The 25,450-nt window shown below is 46.1% G+C and overlaps 1 protein-coding gene across 1 annotated transcript; it reads right to left on the minus strand.

The window, feature by feature from the left end:
• Positions 1-8,876: 8,876 nt before the first annotated feature.
• LOC128848114 (olfactory receptor 5A1-like) lies at positions 8,877-9,815 on the minus strand. The gene has a single exon (XM_054047897.1). The coding sequence runs from the start codon at positions 9,813-9,815 to the stop codon at positions 8,877-8,879; it is 939 nt and encodes a 312-aa protein (XP_053903872.1).
• Between the last annotated feature and the right edge of the window lie 15,635 nt (positions 9,816-25,450).

The following is a 25,450-nucleotide window of genomic DNA, read 5'->3' on the forward strand; positions in this document are numbered from 1 at the left end:
CACCCTTAGATAAGTGGAGCAGAATCTGGTTCTTTGAAACTGAAAGATTAAAATGAATAAGAATATGAATCAACTCACCTGCCTTTTAAACATGGATTATAAATATAGAGAGATCATTCTGACCTGTGATCTTCTCTGTTTTCTTAGCCAAATCAATAAGTAGGTAGGTAGACTATCTATTCTATCTGCATCCAGAATAGAGCATCTCAAGACATCCAATAGGTTTATGGATGTGATCCTTGGACCCTTTACCTGGAGCAGTGAAACCAATCAAGGTGTGTAGGGTTATCTGTGGGAATGGAGCAAAAAGCCTTTCCTGAACTGCCTCCAAGATTAAAAGCTGATTTCTTGAGAATGGTTTAAATGCTGTTTTGTTCCCCTTGGGACAAGATCCCTGAAGTTCACTCTCTGTAACAAGCTACCAGTAACATTGGGCTGGGTCAGCACTGAAGCAATGCTCTGTAGTGCCTGAAAATAAGAGCAATGAGACTTGGCTTATCACACAATCTCAGCAACTGTCACTAAAAAAAAAAGTGTGTATTTAGGCTGTTTCCAATATGGGGCAACACATTTCAGGAAAGATGTGGACAAATTAGAGAAAGTTCAGAGAAGAGCAACAAAAATGATTAAAGGTCTAGAAAATATGACCTGAGGGGAGATTTGAAAAAAAAAAATAGGTTTGTTTAGTCTGGAGAAGAGAAGACTGAGAGGGGACATGTTAACAGTTTTCAAATACATAAAAGGTTGTTACAAGGAGGAGGGAGAAAATTGTTCTCCTTAACATCTGAGGAAAGGACTAGATGCAATGGGCTTAAATTGCAGCAATGGTGGTTTAGGTTGGACATTAGGAAAAACTTCCTAACTGCCAGAGTGGTTAAGCAATGGAATAAATTGCCTAGGGATGTTGTGGAATCTCCCTCTTTGGTTGTCCAATCTGCTCTTAAAAATCTCCAAACACCTGTCAGGGATGGTCTAGATAATACTTAGTCCTGCCTTGAGTGTAGGGGATTAGACAAGGTGACCTCTTGAGGTCCCTTCCAGTTAATAGAATATGAGGGTTGCAAGGGACCTCAGGAGGTCATCTAATCCAACCCCTTGCTTAAAGCAGGGCCAATCCTCAGACAGATTTTTTCTCCAAATCCCTAAATGCCCCCCCCCTCAATGATTAAACTCACAACCCTGGGTTTAACAGGCCAATTCTCAAATCACTGAGCTGTCCCTCCCCCGCAAGAAGTCACTGATGCAGTCCAGAATTAGACCCAGCTCGCCGGTGTCCCAGTCCAGTGCCTTAACCACTGCCCTACAATCAGCAGGCCCAATTCTATGATTCTATAATGGCAGTAAATAAATGTTGAGACAAAGGAGGAGATAAATTGTAAGTTTATTCATCAAAAAGGATGTTTTGGTCAACTCAAAATTATTCATGATTTTAACACAAATGTTACTGAATTATTTCAGCCAGAAAAATAAAGATTGTGCTAAACTCACAAAACAGCAGGAGGAAGCGGAGTCCCTCTGCTGCTGCTTTTCTTGGAACTTCAGTCCATTGGTTAGGTCACTTTCCTTGCATGTGGGAGACCATGGCTTTATTCCCCTCTCTACGTGGAGGTGGGGGCACAGATTTGAAGTGAGATCTCCCATCTCTGAGGAAAGTGCCTTAATATCTGGGCTATAAGGTGTTCTGGAGTATGGAAGCTGTTCCACAATTTTATATATACATATATATACACACACACACACAGTCAATGGACCAATGTGTTGAACCTACCAAACGAGTCCCCTAACATTGAGCTACAGTGTAATTTTAGTCCCATGACTGGCCAAGTATTTTATATAAGTGGAATAGCTTTAATAGGAAAGCTTGAGAAAACTCCACCCCTGTGTACCTATATACTGGTAGTTAGGGCCTTCACCTGGGAGGTCAAAGTTTCAGTCCCTGCTCTACAGGAGGTAGAATGGGGAATTGCACCCAGGTCTTCCAGAATACCAATAATTAACACTGGGCAAATGGTTGGAAGAAGGGTCACCCCCTCCTCTTTCAGGTAACTTGGTCAACCAAATCCCATTGACTTGTGCTATAAATCATTTAGGCACTTCTAGAAATGTCACCTGCAGTTTCCATTTCATGAGGAAAAATGCTGTAGTTTGTTATAAATGAGAAACACCCATGGTGTTTTCTCAGGAAACTTGACTTTGTTTCTCCTTGTTTTGTGGTTCGCCTTAAGGTCTGCCTGAGAAGAGTGACATTATGATTTCTGTGTGTAAAGCAATGGAGGCTAGCATTTTCAAAGGAGCCTAAGGGAGTTAAACAACCTACATGCATTGAAATACAATTTTCACTCAGTCAGTGGGAGTTTTACAGGGAGTAAGGTCTGAGTAAAAGTTGAGATCAAACCTAAGGATCTGAGTATTAAAAAAGTACATTGGATAGGAATCTTGCTCATGAAGGCTTGTCAGTCAAGGAAGAAACCAATATCTATTGCCTAGAACAGTTGATCTCAAACAGTGATTCATTGTCCTCCAAAGGCCTGTGGGCCATATTTTTAAAGTTCTTTAAGTGACTGAAGACACAGATAAATACCTAGGAGTACCTAACTCCCTTTGACTTCAAAGGGAGTTATGTAAATGGATGCTTTTGAAAATCACAGTAGGCATCTATCTTTGGAAATCTGGCCATATGGTTCTCTTCCTTCTGGCCTGGAGAGAGGAATATTTTGAAAACCAAGAACTGGGGAGACTGAAGTATTGGAAGAAGCAGTACAGAAATGAAAGAAGTTGACTCAGAGGGAGGAAGGCATGATTATATTTGAGAAAACTTTACAGGGCGCAAAGCAAAGAACTTAAGGAGAATATTTAAAGTTTGAGTCTAAGGGAGACAAGTTGGATGTGATCTTACATTTTCAATGGAGATTAAGGGAGTTATGCTTCAAAATTCCATTGGCTGTCAACTAACTCCCTTGGGCTCCTTGAAAAATCTCAGCCTGCGTATATATAGGTAGATGGTTGGATATCAACAGAGTGAGTGGATCGGTAGGCTGGCCTACCAGGAGGGTATAAAATGGTGTAAGTTAAAGTAGGCTGCTACCTATTTATTGTTCACCTTTTATGGCTCGTAAGATCTATGCTATGTCCCAACTTTTAAACAGTCCCTTGGAGGAATCCCTTCAGTGTGCCAGACCCCCAGAGGGTCCCACTTAAAGAAAAGTCCTTGTGGCCTTTTACACCCTGAACTCTGCACAGTGAGTCCTTCTGTTGGTATAGAGAAGCACAGTCTGCAGTCCATCCTGGTCCAGCCAGCGCGCCACCCAGCCAAGCTGCCGTGGAATCTATTTTTGTCTCTCTCCCTCTGTGAGTCCTAGGTGAGGGCTGTTGAGCTGCCCTTAACCCAGCCACCTGGCACCTCTTGGCTCATCCTCCTCCTCCTCCTGCAGGCCCATGCTGAGTTCACATATTCCGCCTGATGGAGTTGCCCATGGGCAGGTTGTGATGTTGTGCAGTCTATATGGTTTTATAAAAACATAATAAGAAATTAATAGAATGTAACTGGAATAGTTTTATAAAAGCATAAGTGAATATAATGTAACTGGAATATGCTTCATGCAAAAGGTCTCTTGTAAGGTATCATTATAAAGCTGATAATCTACTGAGTGTGATCATCCTATTTGTATAAATGAACCACTCTTGTCTCTAAAACTAGAAATATGAAATATAACTCTGAGGGCCTATTGTAATTGTGAAAAGTGTGGGCCATTAATAGTGGTTTGGAATCTTGATGACTCCATTAACCAAGACCATTGTCTGCAGATGGCTATGTTTGCCTGTGAGTCTTCCTGTCTGTGTGTGTGTTGACAAGTGGGTACTGAAGTCTTGCAGTGACATGTGATCATGTCACCTGACCTGAAATCCATCTTTAACCTGGTGCTTTTCCAATGGGGGAGGGTGGAAACCCAGAGGGACTAAGGGTTCCTGCCTTATGCAAAAGATATATAAAGGGGTGGAACAGAACAAAGAGAGGAGCCATCATGAAGAATCCCCTAGGTATCACCTGAGCTGGAACAAGAGCTGTACCAGGGGAAAGAATTGTGCCCAGGCCTGGAAGGTGTCCAGTCTGAGAAAAAACTTACTGAAGCATCTCTGAGGGTGAGATTATCTGTATTCAGTTTAATTAGACATAGATTTGCGCATTTTATTTTATTTTACTTGGTGACTTACTTTGTTCTGTCTGTTACTACTTGGAACCACTTAAATCCTACTTTCTGTATTTAATAAAATCACTTTCTACTTAGTAATTAACTCAGAGTATGTATTAATACCTGGGGGAGCAAACAACTATGCATATCTCTCTATTGGTGTAATAGAGGGCAAACAATTTATGAGTTTACTCTGCATAAGCTTTATGCAGGGTAAAACGGATTTATTTGCATTTGGACCCCATTGGGAGTTGGACATCTGACTGCTAAAGACAAGCACACTTCTGTGAGCTGTTTTCAGGTAAACTTGCAGCTTTGGGGCAAATGATTCAGACCCTGGGTCTGTGTTGGAGCAGATGGGAGTGTCTGGCTCAGCAAGACAGGGTGCTGGAGTCCTAAGCTGGCAGGGAAAACAGGAGCAGGGGTAGTCTTGGCACATCAGGTGGCAGTTCCCAAGGGGGTTTTTGTAATCCAGCCCGTCACACAGGTGTCAGTTGTTCAATCCTTGGGGCTCCCATTGTCTTTCTGTATCCTCCATTGAAATGGGTCAGTTCCAGATGGTCCTTAGTGACCCACTCCTATCCCCCAAACAGTGACATGACACACACACACACCATGTCTCCAGCTCAGCCCCTAGTCAATTTTAACCCTTTTGCATCCACTGGGTAGCAATCCCTGGTCACATATGTCACTGCCTTGCATGTCATTCATTACATTATTACAGAAAATTCCCACTTCATCACACAAACTCTGACTGGGCCCTGTAGAATACACCCAAATCACTCTACACAACCTGTCCAGTTTAGCCTGTTCTATAGGTTATGTATTAATTATATTTATATGTTTGGGAACCCCGATGTGCACAGTTGCAACAGTCACGCTCAGGGCCGGCTCTGGCTTTTTTGCCACCCCAGGCAAAAAAGCCTCCGGCCGCCCCCACCCCTCCCCCCAGCGCGGCAGGGTAGGGCACTGGAGGGGGAGGGCGGCCGGAGCCCCAAGGGGAGGGCGGCGAGCCCCAGCTGGGGCTCCATTCTCCCTGGTGGCCAGAGCGCCGGGGGGAGGGTGGCAAGCCCCAGCTGGGGCTTCGCTCTCCCTGGCGGCTGGGGGGAGGGCGCCGGGGGGAAGGGCGGCTGGAGCCCTGGGAGGAGGGCAGCGAGCCCCAGCTGGGGCTCCACTCTCCCCGGCAGCCAGAGCGCCGTGGGAGGGCAGCGAGCCCAGTCGCGGCCCCGCTCTCCCCAGCGGCCGGAGCCGGAGCACCGCACCACGCCTCCCCCCTCCAGGTGCCGCCCCAAGCACAAGCTTGGTGGGCTGGTGCCTGGAGCCAGCCCTGGTCACACTATAGAACTCTTCTATATTTACAAATAGTTCATTATTACATTTAGCAAAGTAACAAGCAATAAATGTAGTAAGGTAGATAGAGAGACTACAGAATGTACATCTGCACATCCATATACTCACACCATCCCTTGCAGAACAACCTGAAATATTAGCCATTATCTTCATTCTCATCTGCAGTGGCCATCATTCTGGCTCCTCCAAGAGATAGATCTCTCTCTTCTACCATCCATAGACTGGGATACAACTCCTATAATATGTTATGTCAGTGGTTCTGAAACTGAGGGTTGTGACACCCCCCCGCCCCCCAGGGTATTATGTGGTTATTACATATGTCACAAGCTGACAGCCTCCACCCTCAAATACCACTCCACCTCCAGGATTTATAACAGTGTTAAATATTTTTTAAAATGTGTTTTTAATTTATAGGGGGGGGTCACACTCAGTGTAACACAGTCGTTCTCAAACTTTTGTATTGGTGATCCCTTTCACACAGCAAGCCTCTGACAGGTTTCAGAGTAGCAGCCGTGTTAGTCTGTATCCGCAAAAAGAACAGGAGTACTTGTGGCACCTTAGAGACTAACAAATTTAATCTAATAATTTTGTTAATCTCTAAGGTGCCACAAGTACTCCTGTTCTTTTTGTGTTACACTGACACCACTATATCTAATGCATATTCAGTAGGGTTCCCCCTTCCCCTTATTTGTGTTTCCTCATCCTACTAATATTGATGTGTCTTTCTTCTATAGGTTAGTATATTAATACATGTAACAACTATTTCAGCTCATGATCAAACCCATCAACCCTTGCTTAAGCGGATTTGCAGTGATTACTTCCATGTTCGTTGTGGCAACACTTACTGGACCATTCTAACTCCTGGCATTGAGGAAGCTCTTCTTAGTTCCCAAAATCTAAAGGTAACGGTTGATCTGTGCCAAGGGTTGCAGCCTACTTAACCACACTTATGCTAACTAATGTTTCAGCTAATATCATACAGGATATAGGCGTGTAGGTTTCTTGCATTACAGCTGAATATAATGAAAGCAGCTAAATATAATGAAGGTAAGGCACTGAATATAGTAAAGGCAAGCTAGCCTTATGAGCTACACCAGTCCCCAGTTCCATGGGATATTTGGAAGACTATCAATATCTGGAACTCAAAAAGGGCAGTCAGGGAGAAGGGGCAAACCTGAGTCTAGGAGTAGCAAAGAGTTCATAGTCAGTTGCAGGCCAGTGTCAATATCGAGCGTTAGTGTCCAAGTCAGGTTTCAGGGTCTGAGTCAGGAGGAAAAGTCCAAAACAGGCCACAATCAAGCCAGGAGTTCAAGAACATAGAGTCTGAACAGTCATAGCAACAACAGAAGATCCATACTTTAACCTGGACACTTCCCAGAGCACCCCTTGGGTTTATAAAGGACAGGGACCCAATCAGGAGCCTTAGGGCTACTGCCTATCAAACCCTTGATGTTGAACTTCCCATGGTCTGTCTCCACAGCAGGTCATGGGATGTGGAGTGCAGGCTGGTTACAGCTGCTGCTGTGTAGCATTTTGGAGTGGTTAAGGGCCTAATACCTCTGCAGACCTGGTTTCTGAACCCATGGGGTCCTACCTTCAAAGAAATAGAAATAAGAGTCTTGGTCTGGTTTAGGGTTTTAAAGTCAATGGGAGAATTAATAGGATTTGGGCACCTCCCTTACAATCCTTTAAAATCCCAAACCTAATCTCTCTAACGACCAGGGTAAATCTTCATTGCTCATGTAGGCTAAACTGAGTGTTTTCAGTGCAATTGGCTTTTTAGATTTTCTGAAAACACAAAACCAAACAAAACTCCCACACACATATACAACAAAAGTCTATGGATGTGACCTATTACTCTGCAATGGCCACATTTGGGACCTCAGGACTGCAAAACCTAGCTAGGCAGGTTGGGCCAGAGTGGGAGTAAGGGGCTTAGCTGGGAGGCGGTCAGAGTGGCGGTGAAAGGTGTGGCTGTGTGGCCATTTTACACTTGATTCTAACCAACAGGGAGGAAGTGGTTGCAAACCTGAAGGTGGAAGGCAATTTTGGGAGAAAGTGCTTGTGAAATGTAAGGAAAAGAAGGAGTTCTGCAATTTCATATCTGAGTTTCTTCAGGACTCTTGGATGAATGCCATCTGGTCCTCGTGACTAATTACTGTTTAATTTATCAATTGTTCTAAAACCTCCTCTATCAACAGCTCAGTATGGGACAGTTCCTCCAATTTATCACCTAAGGTGAAGGGATCTCCCTCCCATCCTCTGCAGAGATGATTAATGTAAATAATTCATTTAGCTTCTCCACAAGAGCAATGTCTTTCCTGAGTGCTCCTTTAGTATCTTCATCGTCCAATGGCCCAACTGATTGTTTGTCTGGCTTCCTACTTCTGATGTACTTAAAAAAAAAAAAAGTGCAGTTAGTTTTTGTGTCCTTAGCAAATTGTCAATCAGTTAGTCCCTGACTATGTGAGCAAGAACAGCATAGGCAAACATCTGAGAGAGAGAAAACTTAGTACCACCTCAGAGTCCTGGCCCATCACATCCAAGATCCTATCTCCAATTGTGGCCATCCCTGATGCTTCAGAGGAAGGAGACAAAAAAAACCCTCCCAGAATACATTGGTGGTAGGAGGAAGGATTCCTTCATGAACTGTGGTGTCCGGCTGAAACCCTGAAGCATGTCCTTTAGGAACATAAGACGGAAACGAGGAATGAGCCCCAGGGTTGCTGAGCCCTGCCCCACATGATCACACCGTCATAAATGTATCCAACACTTTTTTAAAAAACTAATTAAGTTGTGCATCCCTACAGCTCCTATTAGAGAAAGGTTTCTCGCCCTCAAAAGGGTGAGGTTCTGGAAGAAACTTCTAATTTCCAACCTGCATTTGTTCATGGCCAGTTATATCCATTTCATTTTGTTTAAACAAGAAGACAGAATTAGGAAGAGGAGCTCTGGCATAACTTTTATCCCAGTGGTTTTGGCACTCATCTCAAATGTGGAAAACCCCCGCTTCAAGTGTCTGATGAGGAGAAATGATTGAAACAGAGATCTGTCCCCTCCCAGGTGCATGCCTTGGCCACTGTGTTATGGGATCTCTCTCAATTTCTCCTGTTCAAGGCCATTTGTGAGACTAACTCCAGCACCCATTGGTTCCAATGGAGCTTTGCTGATTTACACACTTTGGGGTTCTGGCCAATTGACATCAATGGATCAGCACTGGATCTGTGGAGGATTTGGCTCAAAGTGTCAGTCAGTTATCTGAGCTGAGAATGTCCCAAACACTAGTTACCTACAAATCTATGGTTTCTGACTTTAAAAAAAATGAGAGAATCAACACTAATTGAAAAACCTGAATTTTCGCAATATATTCCTTAGAGCTGTTTTCACCTCCTTGTTTTTCAGGCTGTAAACAATGGGGTTTAACATGGGGGTCAAGATGCTGTACTGGATGGAGAACATTTCATCCAGAACCACAAAGGAGACTGAGATGGGCTTTGTGTACTGGAGAAAACCTGTCACGTACAACAAGCCAACCACAATCAGGTGGGAGCTGCAGGTGGAGAAGGCTTTACGCCTGCCCTCCGCAGAGCGTATCCTCAGGATGGTGGAGATGATGTGAATGTAGGAGATTAGAGTGAGGAGGAAGGAGCTCAACCCAAAGACCAAAGCAGAAGTAAGAAGCACTACTTGATTGGTGAGGGTGTCGGTGCAGGACAGTTGTAACAGAGGAGGGAGCTCACAGCTGAAATGACTGATTTGATTGGGCCCACAGAAATGCAACTTGAGGGCAAAAACTGTGTTAAGAAGGGCAAAGAAGAAGCCCATGGTCCATGCACCACTTACCAGCTGAACACAAATCCCTTTCCTCATTGTCTGAACATAATGTAATGGATCACAGATGGCAGCATAGCGGTCATAAGCCATGGCTGAGAGAATGAAAGCTTCAGTACCACCCAAGAGGATAAAAAGGAACATCTGGGCAATGCAGCCATTGACAGAAATAGTTTTGTGCTCTGCTAGGAAGTTCATCAGCATATGAGGCACCGTGACCGAGGAATAACAGATATCAACAAAGGATAAATGGAAGAGGAAGAAGTACATAGGGGTGTGAAGATGAGAATCAGCTCCTATCACCACCATGATCACTATATTACAACTCAGAGTGATTAAGTAAATAACTAATAAAAACAGGAAGAGGAAAATCTGCATCTGTGGGTCACTGGAAAGTCCCAGGAGGATAAATTCGGTCACTGTGGTTTGATTTTTCATTGTCATTTATTCAGGAAATCTGTGACCTGGAAGACCAGAAAAAAAAATGAAATTAACACTTATCATAAAAATAAATGGAAGCAGTATGTGGAGATCATCTGTTCCACAGGATGAATGTAAAGAGAGTCCTATTCCATTCTGTAAAATGTGCGTTTTAACTGTACTAAACTTAGAGAGAGAGAGAGAGAGAGAGAGAGAGACGTGAGATGGCATTTGTGTGTTTTAAATAGACAAATTAGGCTGGATTCACAAAAGGACTTGAGCACCTAACTGCCACTTTAGACGCCTAAATCCCAGAATCAGGTCCTACTGGTATTCACAAATACCCTGCTCAGCTGTGACTAAGGGATAGTCTCATGCGAGGCTCCCTCCATCTCTCCTCCTGAAGCTGTACCTCTGTGGATACATCATAAAAGATGCAGTGCAGGGTTACTGGATACTTCGTCTTCTGCAAGCGGGGCGAGTGTTCAAGCCACCAGGCTATAGAGGAATTTATTCTTTCTCTGGAATCTGGCCTTAGGACTTCAGTAGAGCTACAGCTGCATTACACCAGCATGGGATCTGGCAGACTGGCTGCAATGAAACTATGGCCAATTGACAATAGCTGGACATCTGGACAAATCTATAAAAATAATCTCCTTCTCCTTTACAGTCTGTCAGTTGTTCTAGACTATTTTGCTGAAAACACAAATTAATATCTGTAGTATTTATACAGTATTAATATCTGTATGATCTACAACCCATCCTGGACAATGATCCCTCACTTTCACAGACCTTGGGAGGCAGGCCAGTCCTCGCCCACAGACAACCTGCCAACCTTAAGCATATTCTCACCAGCAACCACGCACCGCACCATAACAACTCTAACTCAGGAACCAACCCATGCAACAAACCTCGATGCCTACTCTGCCCACATATCTACACCAGCAACACCATCACTGGACCTAACCAGATCAGCTACAACATCACCGGCTCATTCACCTGCACGTCCACTAATGTTATATATGCCATCATATGCCAGCAATGCCCCTCTGCTATGTACATTGGCCAAACTGGACAGTCACTACGCAAGAGGATAAATGGACACAAGTCAGATATCAGGAATGGCAATATACAAAAACCTGTAGGAGAACACTTCAACCTCCCTGGCCACACAATAGCAGATGTAAAGGTTGCCATCTTACAGCAAAAAAACTTCAGGACCAGACTCCAAAGAGAAACTGCTGAGCTCCAGTTCATTTGCAAATTTGACACCATCAGATCAGGATTAAACAAAGACTGTGAATGGCTATCCAACTACAGAAACAGTTTCTCCTCCCTTGGTGTTCACACCTCAACTGCTAGCAGAGCACCTCACCCTTCCTGATTGAACTAACCTCGTTATCTCCACACTGATATATACCTGCCTCTAGAGATTTCCATTACTTGCATCTGAAGAAGTGAGGTTCTTACCCACGAAAGCTTATGCTCCCAATACTTCTGTTAGTCTCAAAGGTGCCACAGGACCCTCTGTTGCTTTTTACAGATTCAGACTAACACGGCTACCCCTCTGATACTATCTGTAGTATGTAACTGGATTCTTACCTATTAAAATCATTAGGATTTTTCAAGAAGAAGAATCATAGAACTGGAAGGGACCTCGACAGGTCATCTAGTCCAGTCCTCTTCAATCAAGGCAGGACTAAGTATTATCTAGACCATCGCTGACAGGTGTTTGTGGAATCACCATCATTGGTGATTTTTAAGAGCAGGTTGGACAAACTCCCTAAGCTATTTATTCCAGTGATTAACCACTCTGACAGTTAGGATTTTTTTCCTAATGTCCAACCTAAACCATCCTTGCTGCAATTTTAGCCCATTGCTTCTTGCCCTATCCTCAGAGATTAAGAAGAACAATTTTTCCCTCTCCTCCTAGTAACAACCTTTTATGTACTTGAAAACTGTTATCATGTCCCCTCTCAGTCTTCTCTTCTCAAGACTAAACAGACTCATTTTTTTTCAATCTTCCCTCATAGGTCATGTTTTCTAGACCTTTAATCATTTTTGTTGCTCTTCTCTCGACTTTTTCCAATTTGTCCACATCTTTCCTGAAATGTGGCACCCAGAACTGGACACAATAGTCCAGCTGAGGCCTAGTAGGATGGAATAGAGTGGAAGAATTACTTCTCATGTCTCACTTACATCACTCCTGCTAATACATTCCAGAATGATGCTTTTTTTTTTTTGCAACAGCGTTACACTGTTCACTTATATTTAGCTTGTGATCCACTTTGAGCCCCAGATCTCATTCCACAGTACTCCTTCCTTGGGAGTCATTTCCCCTTTTGTTTGTGTGCAACTGATTGTTCCTTCCTAAGTTTAGTACTTTTCATTTGTCCTTAGTGAATTTCATCCTATTTACTTCAAACCATTTCTCCGGTTTGTCCAGATCATTTTGAATTAGAATCCTATCCTCCAATGCACTTCCAACCCCTTCCAGCTTGGTATCATCCTCAAACTTTATAGGTGTACTCTCTATGCATTATCTAAATCATTGATGAAGATATTGAACAGAACTGGACCAAGAACTGATCCCTGTGGGACCCCACTAATTATGTCCTTCCAACATGACTGTGAACCACTGATAACTACTCTCTGGGAATTGTTTTCCAGCCAGCTATGCACCCACTTTATGCTAGCTCCATCTAGGTTGTATTCTCTAGTTTGTTTATGAGAAGGTTATGAGAGACACTATGAAGAAGAAATGAATTTGACCATCAAACATTATCTCGACACAGTGACATAATTTTGAAAAGAGGGACCTGATAGAAAATCAATGGGACTTTTGGTCCTAAGTCACTTAAACTCCAGCTCAATGGGATTTTTGACTCAATTTTCTGCATGTCTGAATATCAGGCTGTACATACAGTAGTGAAATTTTCCTGCCCTCCTGGAAGTGAATGGCTATTTTTTGCATTAGTTATTAATGGAAAAGGGAATGAAATCAATGTTCTGTCCAATGTCAAAATTATGTTTGTCCCCATACAACCCTAGAAAGAAACTGAACCTTTCCTTCATTATCAGCTCATGAAACAAATGCCTAAGCAAAGAGATGGACCTTATATTAGAACATGAATGTCAACACAGGCAGATTCTGTGCACAGGGAAATTCAATTCCAAGTGTGTTTTCCAGAGAATGCCCTTCCCCTGACCTACACACACACATACTCTCTCTCTCTTTCTCTCTCTCTCTCTCACTAACTTTCACCACCCATGGCCTCTGTGCTGTAACTGAGTCTGTGTGAGCAGACTGCTGCAGCCAGGCAAAGACAATGGAACTCTGAAGAGACCCACCCTAGATAAGAGGGGCAGAATCCAGTCCTTTGAAATGAAAAGGATACAAACATTGAAAAGGAATAAAAATATGAATGAACTCACCTGCCTTTTAAGCACAGACCATAAATATAGTGAGATCATTCTGCCCTGTGATTTTCTCTTTTCTTAGTCTATCTACCTCCTTATTGCTTTGTCTATCTAATTTGTCTGTCTCTGGAATACAGCATCCAAGGAGATACAATATTTTTAACCCTACACACCTTGAGGGGTTTCACTGCTCCGGGTAATCAGTAGGAGTGAAGCAAAGAGATTTTCCTTAGCTGACTCCAAGACTAGGTGCTGATTCTTGAGAGTTGTTTAAATGCTGTCTTGTTCTCCCTGGGACAATCCCTGGAGTTCACTCTCTGTAAGAAGCTCCCAGTGACATTGTGCTGTGTCAGCCCTTGAGCAATGATCTATGATACCTAAAAATGAGAGCATTGAGGCTTGGGTTATCATATGCATCCAAGTGATTTAGGTACCCAATACCAGTAACAGTCCATTTAGCCTCAGATTCTCAAAGCAGCTGAAGGGGTTAGATGAGCATATATCAGCACATTTCCTCTCCCTTAGACTCCTTTGAAGGTCCTAGTCTTAATGTATAATTACCACAAGAGTGCTGCAAGGAGAAAGAATGGGGACTGGCCAGCCATCCTTAAAAAATCACCAATAGCTGGATACACAGGTTAAGGAACGAGAAAGGAGCAAATAGACTGTATAAGATGCCAGGAAAGAACAGGAAATGTGACAAAGGAGGAGCTTTTCTGAATACATCTGGGTAAAATTTTTCAGACAAGTAGTTTATTCACTGAAAAATGCAGTTTGGTTGACCCAATACTATTTGTTTATTTTGCCCTGGATGAAACGATTTGGTTTTTTTCTAGTTCACAAATAAACAAGCAAACAAACAAACAAACAAAAAAACCCACAAAAAACAACAACAACAACAACAACTAAAGTCACAAAGCAGCACAGGGCACCTTAGTGTGAGGGAACTCTCCTGGGTCATGGGAGATCCTCATGCAATTCCTTCCCTGTCTGATGTAGAGCAGAGATTTGAAGTGAGGTCTCTTATCTCTCAGGAAAGTGCTTTATCTCTGTGCTGTAGGCCTTGCTGGAAACCTAAGCATAATTAACTATTAATCAAAGGCTGGGAACTAGAGTAGGCCGGGCTTTGACAGAATAACAATGCACCAGGTAAGCACATTCCTGACCACAGAGGATGATACAAAAACACACAGATCTCTCAAGTAACTATGTAAACACATTCTTAAGAGATGGTAGAAGAGCACACTGACTCCTCATAAGATAAGGATGGGATGACACGATAATGCTTGAGGATGTTTTGTTCTAACTAGTAGGTACCAGGATAAGGGTGGTAACTAACAGCATCTAGAGTGTAATATGGCACTTGTTTGTATCAAGGTATAAAAGAAGAAGTCCTATGAGGGGCATATTTGTATCGGCCGAGGGGACAGGACCCTGCTGTCCCATCTTGTCACAGAAATACACCTGTTAGTGTCCCTGTGATCCCTTGGAGAGGGCTCTGGTGCTGTGCTTTGCTGACAATAAACGTGGCCAAGGGCCTTCACAACCAAACCGAACTGATGGTCTTTCTTTAGGAATAACATGGAGGTCTGCTGAATCAGTAAGCTGCATTCCCTGCTTGTGCAGCTGACACTGGAGCTCCAAGAACAGCAGCACTGAGCAGCCTTAACAACTCTCCTCAGCACTAACAACTTGGTCTGTAAGGTATTTTGGGGCAAGGCTTTCTAAGCATCTCTGAAGCTGGTTTGCTTTGTAAAGTCAGCAGCAGCAGAAACACATGGCTCTAATGCAGCCATCGTGGCATGTAGAATGGATTTCCACCTTGAATGGTCCTTTGCAAGTCTTTTTTTTTTATTATTATTAGAACTGGAAGGGACCCTGAAAGGTCATCAAGTCCAGCCCCCTGCCTTCACTCGCAGGACCAAATACTGATTTTTGCCCCAGATTCCTAAGTGGCCCCCTCAAGGATTGAACTCACAACCTTGGGTTTAACAGGCCAATACTCAAACCACTGAGATATCCACCCCATGTCTTCTTCCTTACACAAGAGTCAGGATGGGATGATTTAGGTTTCTTAAATACCACAAAATTGCATCTTTCAATCTCATTCATTGTTGCACTGGCTCTCTACTTCCTTCTACCTCAGCTCTATAAACCTTCTGTAAAAGCATACGGTCTTCTGAATATTGTGCATACCCCCACCATTGCAGTCATCTTCTTCTCAACTAATGCAAGACTGCAACTTGCTGGGATCATTTAAGTATCTCCCTGTTTGTGAAAAAATCAAATCAATGGATATCAAAAGTATGTCATAACTTTTGACATTGAAAACTGTTTAATTTCCTCTCCTCAGCTGTTTTTAATGAATATGTTTCTGCTCCGTATAACAGAGTTGTCATCACTACCATATTGAATACTTGTCTCTTAGTTGTCACATAGACATTCTGCCTCCCAAACAGAAATGAGGCCCTTGAAGATTCTGAAATGTCATTGACAGAAGACCCATCAGATGTGTGACTTCTTCAGATATAGAAACTCATGCTGTCGAACAACTAGCCAGATAGAAAAACCTATTCACCCATTCAATGTGGTTGCTATCTACATGCAGCATCAGCAGGTCCTGAGCAACCCCTGGTAAAAGAAATTACCATCCAAATTATTTGTCAAAGCATTTAAAGAAATCAGGAGGACTTCACAAATAACTCAAGCCCAATATTCACCACTGATGTTTGACTGACTAATGATATCCAGCAACATGGGTCTGTGCATTTTTCAAGAGATCAGAAACTGCCCCGTACATTTCTGAACATCTCCTCATTTGATTGCTATGAATAATTGTGGATTGTATAATATGTTATGTCACCGTAAACTATCAGCATTATTTCTCTTTGTTCCTCTCTGTGGCCTTTATCCTTCCATCAGCATCTATCTAATCTATCTATCTGAGTGACAAGATAGAAGTGGCCCAATAAAATATATTACCTCACCTACTGGTGAAAGAGACAAGCTTTCGAGATACACAGAATATTTCTTCAGGTCACTGTGCAATGGGTAGGACAGCCTCTGTGAGGCAGATACTCCATATCTTGTGGACATGAAGTCAGCCTGCACCTCAAGGGAGCTAAACCTGCATTGGGAAGACATTGCTTTCCTTAGGAAATGGATCATGGAACTTGGAACCAGCAACTGGAAGGCGACTCTCAGGGTCTGCTGAATAGGGTTTTCTCCTTACATCGGGCACATTGCAGAGGCGAATTTACAATGAAACACACACCCCCAACTACAGGGGGCCCCAGGGCCAGGCAGCCCAGCACTATCCAGCACCCCCTGCGGGGAGGACCACTGTGGGGGCAGAAGCTGGGAGGGAGAGAGCTGTTTAAGAGCAGTGCTGGAGGCACGGGGTGCGGTGCGCTCTCCCAGCCGGTAAGCCAGGCTCCTGCTAGCTCCCGGGACTCCTGCTGGAGGCTGGTGCTGGAGGCCCTGCACGCCACAGCAGGCAGCCGGAGGAGGTATGCTGGTGAGGGGCTGGCTGGGGGGCGCGCTGTAGGGGAGGCCTGCATGCTCCCCTGGTGGGGTGTCCATCTGTGCCTGTCCTGCTGCCCTGCTCCTCTACATGCCAGGCAGCACAGGTGCAGTCTCTAGCATGCACTGCTGGTGGTGCCCCCTGGAAAAAAGCCAGGGGAAGGGAGCGGCAGGCCATGGAGTCTCAACACTCACATGCTGTTTTTTCCCCTGGAAAAATCATGGAGCAAGTCCTCAAGGAATCAATTCTGAAGCACTTGGAGGAGAGGAAAGTGATCAGGAACAGTCAGCATGGATTCACCAAGGGGAAGTCGTGCCTGACTAACCTAATTGCCTTCTATGATGAGATAACTGGCTCTGTGAATGAGGGGAAAGCAGTGGATGTGTTATTCCTTGACTTTAGCAAAGCTTTTCATACTGTCTGCCACAGTATTCTTGCCGCCAAGTTAAAGAAGTATGGGCTGGATGAATGGACTGTAAGGTGGATAGAAAGCTGGCTAGATCGTCGGGCTCAACGGGTAGTGATCAATGGCTCCATGTCTAGCTGGCAGCAGGTTTCAAGCGGAGTGCCCCAAGGGTCGGTCCTGGGGCTGGTTTTCTTTAATATCTTTATTAATGATCTGGAGGATGGTGTGGACTGCACTCTCAGCAAGTTTGCAGATGACACTAAACTAGGAGGCGTGGTAGATACACTAGAGGGTAGGGATCGGATACAGAGGGACCTAGACAAATTAGAGGATTGGGCCAAAAGAAACCTGATGAGGTTCAACAAGGACAAGTGCAGAGTCCTGCACTTAGGACGGAAGAATCCCATGCACTGCTACAGACTAGGGACCGAATGGCTAGGTAGCAGTTCTGCAGAAAAGGACCTAGGGGTCACAGTGGACGAGAAGCTGGATATGAGTCAACAGTGTGCTCTTGTTGCCAAGAAAGCTAACGACATTTTGGGCTGTATAAGTAGGGGCATTGCCAGCAGATCGAGGAACGTGATCATTCCCCTTTATTCGACATTGGTGAGGCCTCATCTGGACTACTGTGTCTAGTTTTGGGCCCCACACTACAAGAAGGATGTGGAAAAATTGGAAAGAGTCCAACGGAGGGCAACAAAAATGATTAGGGGTCTGGAGCACATGACTTATGAGGTGAGGCTGAGGGAACTGGGATTGTTTAGTCTCCAGAAGAGAAGAATGAGGGGGGATTTGATAGCAGCCTTCAACTACCTGAAGGGGGGTTCCAAAGAGGATGGAGCTCGGCTGTTCTCAGTGGTGGCAGATGACAGAACAAGGAGCAATGGTCTCAAGTTGCAGTGGGGGAGGTCCAGGTTGGATATTAGGAAAAACTATTTCACTAGGAGGGTGGTGAAACACTGGAATGCGTTACCTAGGGAGGTGGTGGAGTCTCCTTTCTTGGAGGTTTTTAAGGCCTGGCTTGACAAAGCCCTGGCTGGGATGATTTAGTTGGGAATTGGTCCTGCTTTGAGCAGGGGGTTGGACTAGATGACCTCTTGAGGTCCCTTCCAACCCTGATATTTTATGATTCTATGATATACTGAATTCATTGAGAGATAAACAGAGAAGCTGGATGGAATTTGTGTGTTTTAATTAGTCAAAATAGGCTAGATACACAAAAGGACTTAGAATCATAGAATCATAGAATCATAGAATATCAGAGTTGGAAGGGACCTCAAGAGGTCATCTAGTCCAACCCCCTGCTCAAAGCAGGACCAATTCCCAGCTAAATCATCCCAGCCAGGGCTTTGTCAAGCCGGGCCTTAAAAACCTCCAAGGAAGGAGACTCCACCACCTCCCTAGGTAACGCATTCCAGTGTTTCACCACCCTCCTAGTGAAATAGTTTTTCCTGATATCCAACCTGGACCTCCCCCACTGCAACTTGAGACCATTGCTCCTTGTTCTGTCATCTGCCACCACTGAGAACAGCCGAGCTCCATCCTCTTTGGAACCCCCCTTCAGGTAGTTGAAGGCTGCTATCAAATCCCCCCTCATTCTTCTCTTCTGGAGACTAAACAATCCCAGTTCTCTCAGCCTCTCCTCATAAGTCATGTGCTCCAGACCCCTAATCATTTTTGTTGCCCTCCGCTGGACTCTTTCCAATTTTTCCACATCCTTCTTGTAGTGTGGGGACCAAAACTGGACACAGTATTCCAGATGAGGCCTCACCAATGTCGAATAAAGGGGAACGATCACGTTCCTTGATCTGCTGGCAATGCCCCTACTTATACAGCCCAAAATGCCGTTAGCCTTCTTGGCAACAAGAGCACACTGTTGACTCATATCCAGCTTCTCGTCCACTGTGACCCCTAGGTCCTTTTCAGCAGAACTGCTACCTAGCCATTCGGTCCCTAGTCTGTAGCAGTGCATGGGATTCTTCCGTCCTAAGTGCAGGACTCTGCACTTGTCCTTGTTGAACCTCATCAGGTTTTTTTCTGCCCAATCCTCTAATTTGTCTAGGTCCCTCTGTATCCGATCCCTACCCTCTAGTGTATCTACCACGCCTCCTAGTTTAGTGTCATCTGCAAACTTGCTGAGAGTGCAGTCCACACCATCCTCCAGATCATTAATAAAGATATTAAACAAAACCGGCCCCAGGACCGACCCTTGGGGGACTCCACTTGAAACCGGCTGCCAACTAGACATGGAGCCATTGATCACTACCCGTTGAGCCCGACGATCTAGCCAGCTTTCTATCCACCTTACAGTCCATTCATCCAGCCCATACTTCTTTAACTTGGTGGCAAGAATACTGTGGGAGACAGTATCAAAAGCTTTGCTAAAGTCAAGAAATAACACATCCACTGCTTTCCCCTCATCCACAGAGCCAGTTATCTCATCATAGAAGGCAATTAGGTTAGTCAGGCACGACTTCCCCTTCGTGAATCCATGCTGACTGTTCCTGATCACTTTCCTCTCCTCTAAATGTTTCATAATTGATTCCTTGAGGACCTGCTCCATGATTTTTCCAGGGACTGAGGTGAGGCTGACTGGCCTGTAGTTCCCCGGATCCTCCTTCTTCCCTTTTTTAAAGATGGGCACTACATTAGCCTTTTTCCAGTCATCTGGGACCTCCCCCGATCGCCATGAGTTTTCAAAAATAATGGCTAATGGCTCTGCAATCTCACCCGCCAACTCCTTTAGCACCCTCGGATGCAGCGCATCCGGCCCCATGGACTTGTGCACGTCCAGTTTTTCTAAATAGTCCCGAACCACTTCTTTCTCCACAGAGGGTTGGTCACCTTCTCCCCATGCTGTACTGCCCAGTGCAGCAATCTGGGAGCTGACCTTGTGCGTGAAGACAGAGGCAAAAAAATCATTGAGTACATTAGCTTTTTCCACATCCTCGGTCACTAGGTTGCCTCCTTCATTCAGTAAGGGGCCCACACTTTCCTTGATTTTCTTCTTGTTGCTAACATACCTGAAGAAACCCTTCTTGTTACTCTTAACATCTCTTGCTAACTGCAACTCCAAGTGTGATTTGGCCTTCCTGATTTCACTCCTGCACGCCTGAGCAATATTTTTATACTCCTCCCTGGTCATTTGTCCAATCTTCCACTCCTTATAAGCCTCTTTTTTGCGTTTAAGATCAGCAAGGATTTCACTGTTTAGCCAAGCTGGTCGCCTGCCATATTTACTATTCTTTCTACACATCGGGATGGTTTGTTCCTGCAACCTCAATAAGGATTCTTTAAAATACAGCCAGCTCTCCTGGACCCCTTTGCCCTTCATGTTATTCTCCCAGGGGATCCTGCCCATCTGTTCCCTGAGGGAGTCAAAGTCTGCTTTTCTGAAGTCCAGGGTCCGTATTCTGCTGCTCTCCTTTCTTCCTTGTGTCAGGATCCTGAACTCGACCATCTCATGGTCACTGCCTCCCAGGTTCCCATCCACTTTTGCTTCCCCTACTAGTTCTTCCCTGTTTGTGAGCAGCAGGTCAAGAAAAGCTTTGCCCCTAGTTGGTTCCTCCAGCACTTGCACCAGGAAATTGTCCCCTACACTTTCCAAAAATTTCCTGGATTGCCTGTGCACCGCTGTATTGCTCTCCCAGCAGATATCAGGGTGATTAAAGTCTCCCATGAGAACCAGGGCCTGTGATCTAGCAACTTCTGCTAGTTGCCAGAAGAAAGCCTCGTCCACCTCATCCCCCTGGTCTGGTGGTCTATAGCAGACTCCAACCACGACATCACCCTTGTTGCTCACACTTCTCAACTTTATCCAGAGACTCTCAGGTTTTTCTGCAGTATCATACCGGAGCTCTGAGCAGTCATACTCCTTTCTTACATACAACGCAACTCCCCCACCTTTTCTGCCCTGCCTGTCCTTCCTGAACAGTTTATATCCATCCATGACCGTACTCCAGTCATGTGAGTTATCCCACCAAGTCTCTGTTATTCCAATCACATCATAGTTCCCTGACTGTGCCAGGACTTCCAGTTCTCCCTGCTTGTTTCCCAGGCTTCTTGCATTTATGTATAGGCACTTAAGATAACTCAACGATCGTCCCTCTTTCTCAGCATGAGACAGGAGTCCTCCCCTCTTGCGCTCTCCTGCTTGTGCTTCCTCCCAGGATCCCATTTCCCCACTTACCTCAGGGCTTTGGTCTCCTTCCCCCGGTGAACCTAGTTTAAAGCCCTCCTCACTAGGTTAGCCAGCCTGCTGGCGAAGATGCTCTTCCCTCTCTTCGTTAGGTGGAGCCCGTCTCTGCCTAGCACTCCTTCTTCTTGGAACACCATCCCATGGTCGAAGAATCCAAAGCCTTCTCTCCGACACCACCTGCGTAGCCATTCGTTGACTTCCACGATTCGACGGTCTCTACCCCGGCCTTTTCCTTGCACAGGGAGGATGGACGAGAACACCACTTGCGCCTCAAACTCCTTTATCCTTCTTCCCAGAGCCACGTAGTCTGCAGTGATCCGCTCAAGGTCATTCTTGGCAGTATCATTGGTGCCCACGTGGAGAAGCAGGAAGGGGTAGCGATCCGAGGGCTTGATGAGTCTCGGCAGTCTCTCCGTCACATCGTGTATCCTAGCTCCTGGCAAGCAGCAGACCTCTCGGTTTTCCCGGTCAGGGCGGCAGATAGATGACTCAGTCCCCCTGAGGAGGGAGTCCCCGACCACCACCACCCTCCTCCTCCTCTTGGGAGTGGTGGTCGTGGAACCCCCATCCCTAGGACAGTGCATCTTTTGCCTTCCAATCGGTGGAGTCTCCTTCTGCTCCCTTCCCTCAGATGGGCCATCTAGTCCACTCTCCGCATTAGCACCTGTAGAGAGAACATGGAAACGATTCCTCACCTGTATCTCCATTGCTGGTGCATGGACGCTCCTCTTTCTTCTTCTGGAGGTCACATGCTGCCAAACCTCCTCACAATCCTTCTGTCCCTGCTGCGCCTGCTCTGAATCTTCAGAACATTGTGGCCGTAGAAGCATCTCCTGACGTCTGTCCAGGAAATCTTCATTTTCCCTTATGCAACGCAGAGTTGATACTTGTTTCTCCAGCCCTCGAACCTTCTCCTCCAATATGGAGACCAGCTTGCATTTTGTGCAGACAAAGTCGCTTCTGTCCTGCGGAAGAAAGACAAACATGGCACAACCTGTGCAGGTTACAACAGCTGATCGCTCACCTTCCATATCACCGTCCTCTTAGGAGCTTCCTCAACTGTTGCAGGAACTACTCGGAGAAACCTGCAGATGAAAGCCTCAGTGCGCTCTCCCTAGGCGAGCTCCCAGGCAAACTCCCGCTGTTAGCCTCTGCTGTTCGCTGCTCAGCTGGTTCGCTGCTGACTGCCCTTATATACCAGTCAGGCCCACTCAAGGCCCAGCTGGAACAAAGCACTCCCAATTCACACTTTTCAAACAAACAAGCAAGCAATCAAGCACACGGTCAAACTGACCAACTGTCCCAGCAGCAGACACTCAGATACTCACCAACACAGCCCCCCTAATGCAGCACTTAGCGTACCTCCTCTCGGACAGCTCCCAGGCAAACTCCCGCTGTTAGCCTCTGCTGTTCGCCGCTCAGCTGGTTCGCTGCTGACTGCCCTTATATACCAGTCAGGCCCACTCAAGGCCCAGCTGGAACAAAGCACTCCCAATTCACACTTTTCAAACAAACAAGCAAGCAATCAAGCACACGGTCAAACTGACCAACTGTCCCAGCAGCAGACACTCAGATACTCACCAACACAGCCCCCCTAATGCAGCACTTAGCGTACCTCCTCTCGGACAGCTCCCAGGCAAACTCCCGCTGTTAGCCTCTGCTGTTCGCCGCTCAGCTGGTTCGCTGCTGACTGCCCTTATATACCAGTCAGGCCCACTCAAGGCCCAGCTGGAACAAAGCACTCCCAATTCACACTTTTCAAACAAACAAGCAAGCAATCAAGCACACGGTCAAACTGACCAACTGTCCCAGCAGCAGACACTCAGATACTCACCAACACAGCCCCCCTAATGCAGCACTTAGCGTACCTCCTCTCGGACAGCTCCCAGGCAAACTCCCGCTGTTAGCCTCTGCTGTTCGCCGCTCAGCTGGTTCGCTGCTGACTGCCCTTATATACCAGTCAGGCCCACTCAAGGCCCAGCTGGAACAAAGCACTCCCAATTCACACTTTTCAAACAAACAAGCAAGCAATCAAGCACACGGTCAAACTGACCAACTGTCCCAGCAGCAGACACTCAGATACTCACCAACACAGCCCCCCTAATGCAGCACTTAGCGTACCTCCTCTCGGACAGCTCCCAGGCAAACTCCCGCTGTTAGCCTCTGCTGTTCGCCGCTCAGCTGGTTCGCTGCTGACTGCCCTTATATACCAGTCAGGCCCACTCAAGGCCCAGCTGGAACAAAGCACTCCCAATTCACACTTTTCAAACAAACAAGCAAGCAATCAAGCACACGGTCAAACTGACCAACTGTCCCAGCAGCAGACACTCAGATACTCACCAACACAGCCCCCCTAATGCAGCACTTAGCGTACCTCCTCTCGGACAGCTCCCAGGCAAACTCCCGCTGTTAGCCTCTGCTGTTCGCCGCTCAGCTGGTTCGCTGCTGACTGCCCTTATATACCAGTCAGGCCCACTCAAGGCCCAGCTGGAACAAAGCACTCCCAATTCACACTTTTCAAACAAACAAGCAAGCAATCAAGCACACGGTCAAACTGACCAACTGTCCCAGCAGCAGACACTCAGATACTCACCAACACAGCCCCCCTAATGCAGCACTTAGCGTACCTCCTCTCGGACAGCTCCCAGGCAAACTCCCGCTGTTAGCCTCTGCTGTTCGCCGCTCAGCTGGTTCGCTGCTGACTGCCCTTATATACCAGTCAGGCCCACTCAAGGCCCAGCTGGAACAAAGCACTCCCAATTCACACTTTTCAAACAAACAAGCAAGCAATCAAGCACACGGTCAAACTGACCAACTGTCCCAGCAGCAGACACTCAGATACTCACCAACACAGCCCCCCTAATGCAGCACTTAGCGTACCTCCTCTCGGACAGCTCCCAGGCAAACTCCCGCTGTTAGCCTCTGCTGTTCGCCGCTCAGCTGGTTCGCTGCTGACTGCCCTTATATACCAGTCAGGCCCACTCAAGGCCCAGCTGGAACAAAGCACTCCCAATTCACACTTTTCAAACAAACAAGCAAGCAATCAAGCACACGGTCAAACTGACCAACTGTCCCAGCAGCAGACACTCAGATACTCACCAACACAGCCCCCCTAATGCAGCACTTAGCGTACCTCCTCTCGGACAGCTCCCAGGCAAACTCCCGCTGTTAGCCTCTGCTGTTCGCCGCTCAGCTGGTTCGCTGCTGACTGCCCTTATATACCAGTCAGGCCCACTCAAGGCCCAGCTGGAACAAAGCACTCCCAATTCACACTTTTCAAACAAACAAGCAAGCAATCAAGCACACGGTCAAACTGACCAACTGTCCCAGCAGCAGACACTCAGATACTCACCAACACAGCCCCCCTAATGCAGCACTTAGCGTACCTCCTCTCGGACAGCTCCCAGGCAAACTCCCGCTGTTAGCCTCTGCTGTTCGCCGCTCAGCTGGTTCGCTGCTGACTGCCCTTATATACCAGTCAGGCCCACTCAAGGCCCAGCTGGAACAAAGCACTCCCAATTCACACTTTTCAAACAAACAAGCAAGCAATCAAGCACACGGTCAAACTGACCAACTGTCCCAGCAGCAGACACTCAGATACTCACCAACACAGCCCCCCTAATGCAGCACTTAGCGTACCTCCTCTCGGACAGCTCCCAGGCAAACTCCCGCTGTTAGCCTCTGCTGTTCGCCGCTCAGCTGGTTCGCTGCTGACTGCCCTTATATACCAGTCAGGCCCACTCAAGGCCCAGCTGGAACAAAGCACTCCCAATTCACACTTTTCAAACAAACAAGCAAGCAATCAAGCACACGGTCAAACTGACCAACTGTCCCAGCAGCAGACACTCAGATACTCACCAACACAGCCCCCCTAATGCAGCACTTAGCGTACCTCCTCTCGGACAGCTCCCAGGCAAACTCCCGCTGTTAGCCTCTGCTGTTCGCCGCTCAGCTGGTTCGCTGCTGACTGCCCTTATATACCAGTCAGGCCCACTCAAGGCCCAGCTGGAACAAAGCACTCCCAATTCACACTTTTCAAACAAACAAGCAAGCAATCAAGCACACGGTCAAACTGACCAACTGTCCCAGCAGCAGACACTCAGATACTCACC

The sequence above is a fragment of the Malaclemys terrapin genome, chromosome 13 (assembly GCF_027887155.1).
Source record: "Malaclemys terrapin pileata isolate rMalTer1 chromosome 13, rMalTer1.hap1, whole genome shotgun sequence".
Classification (NCBI taxonomy): Eukaryota; Metazoa; Chordata; order Testudines; family Emydidae; genus Malaclemys; species Malaclemys terrapin.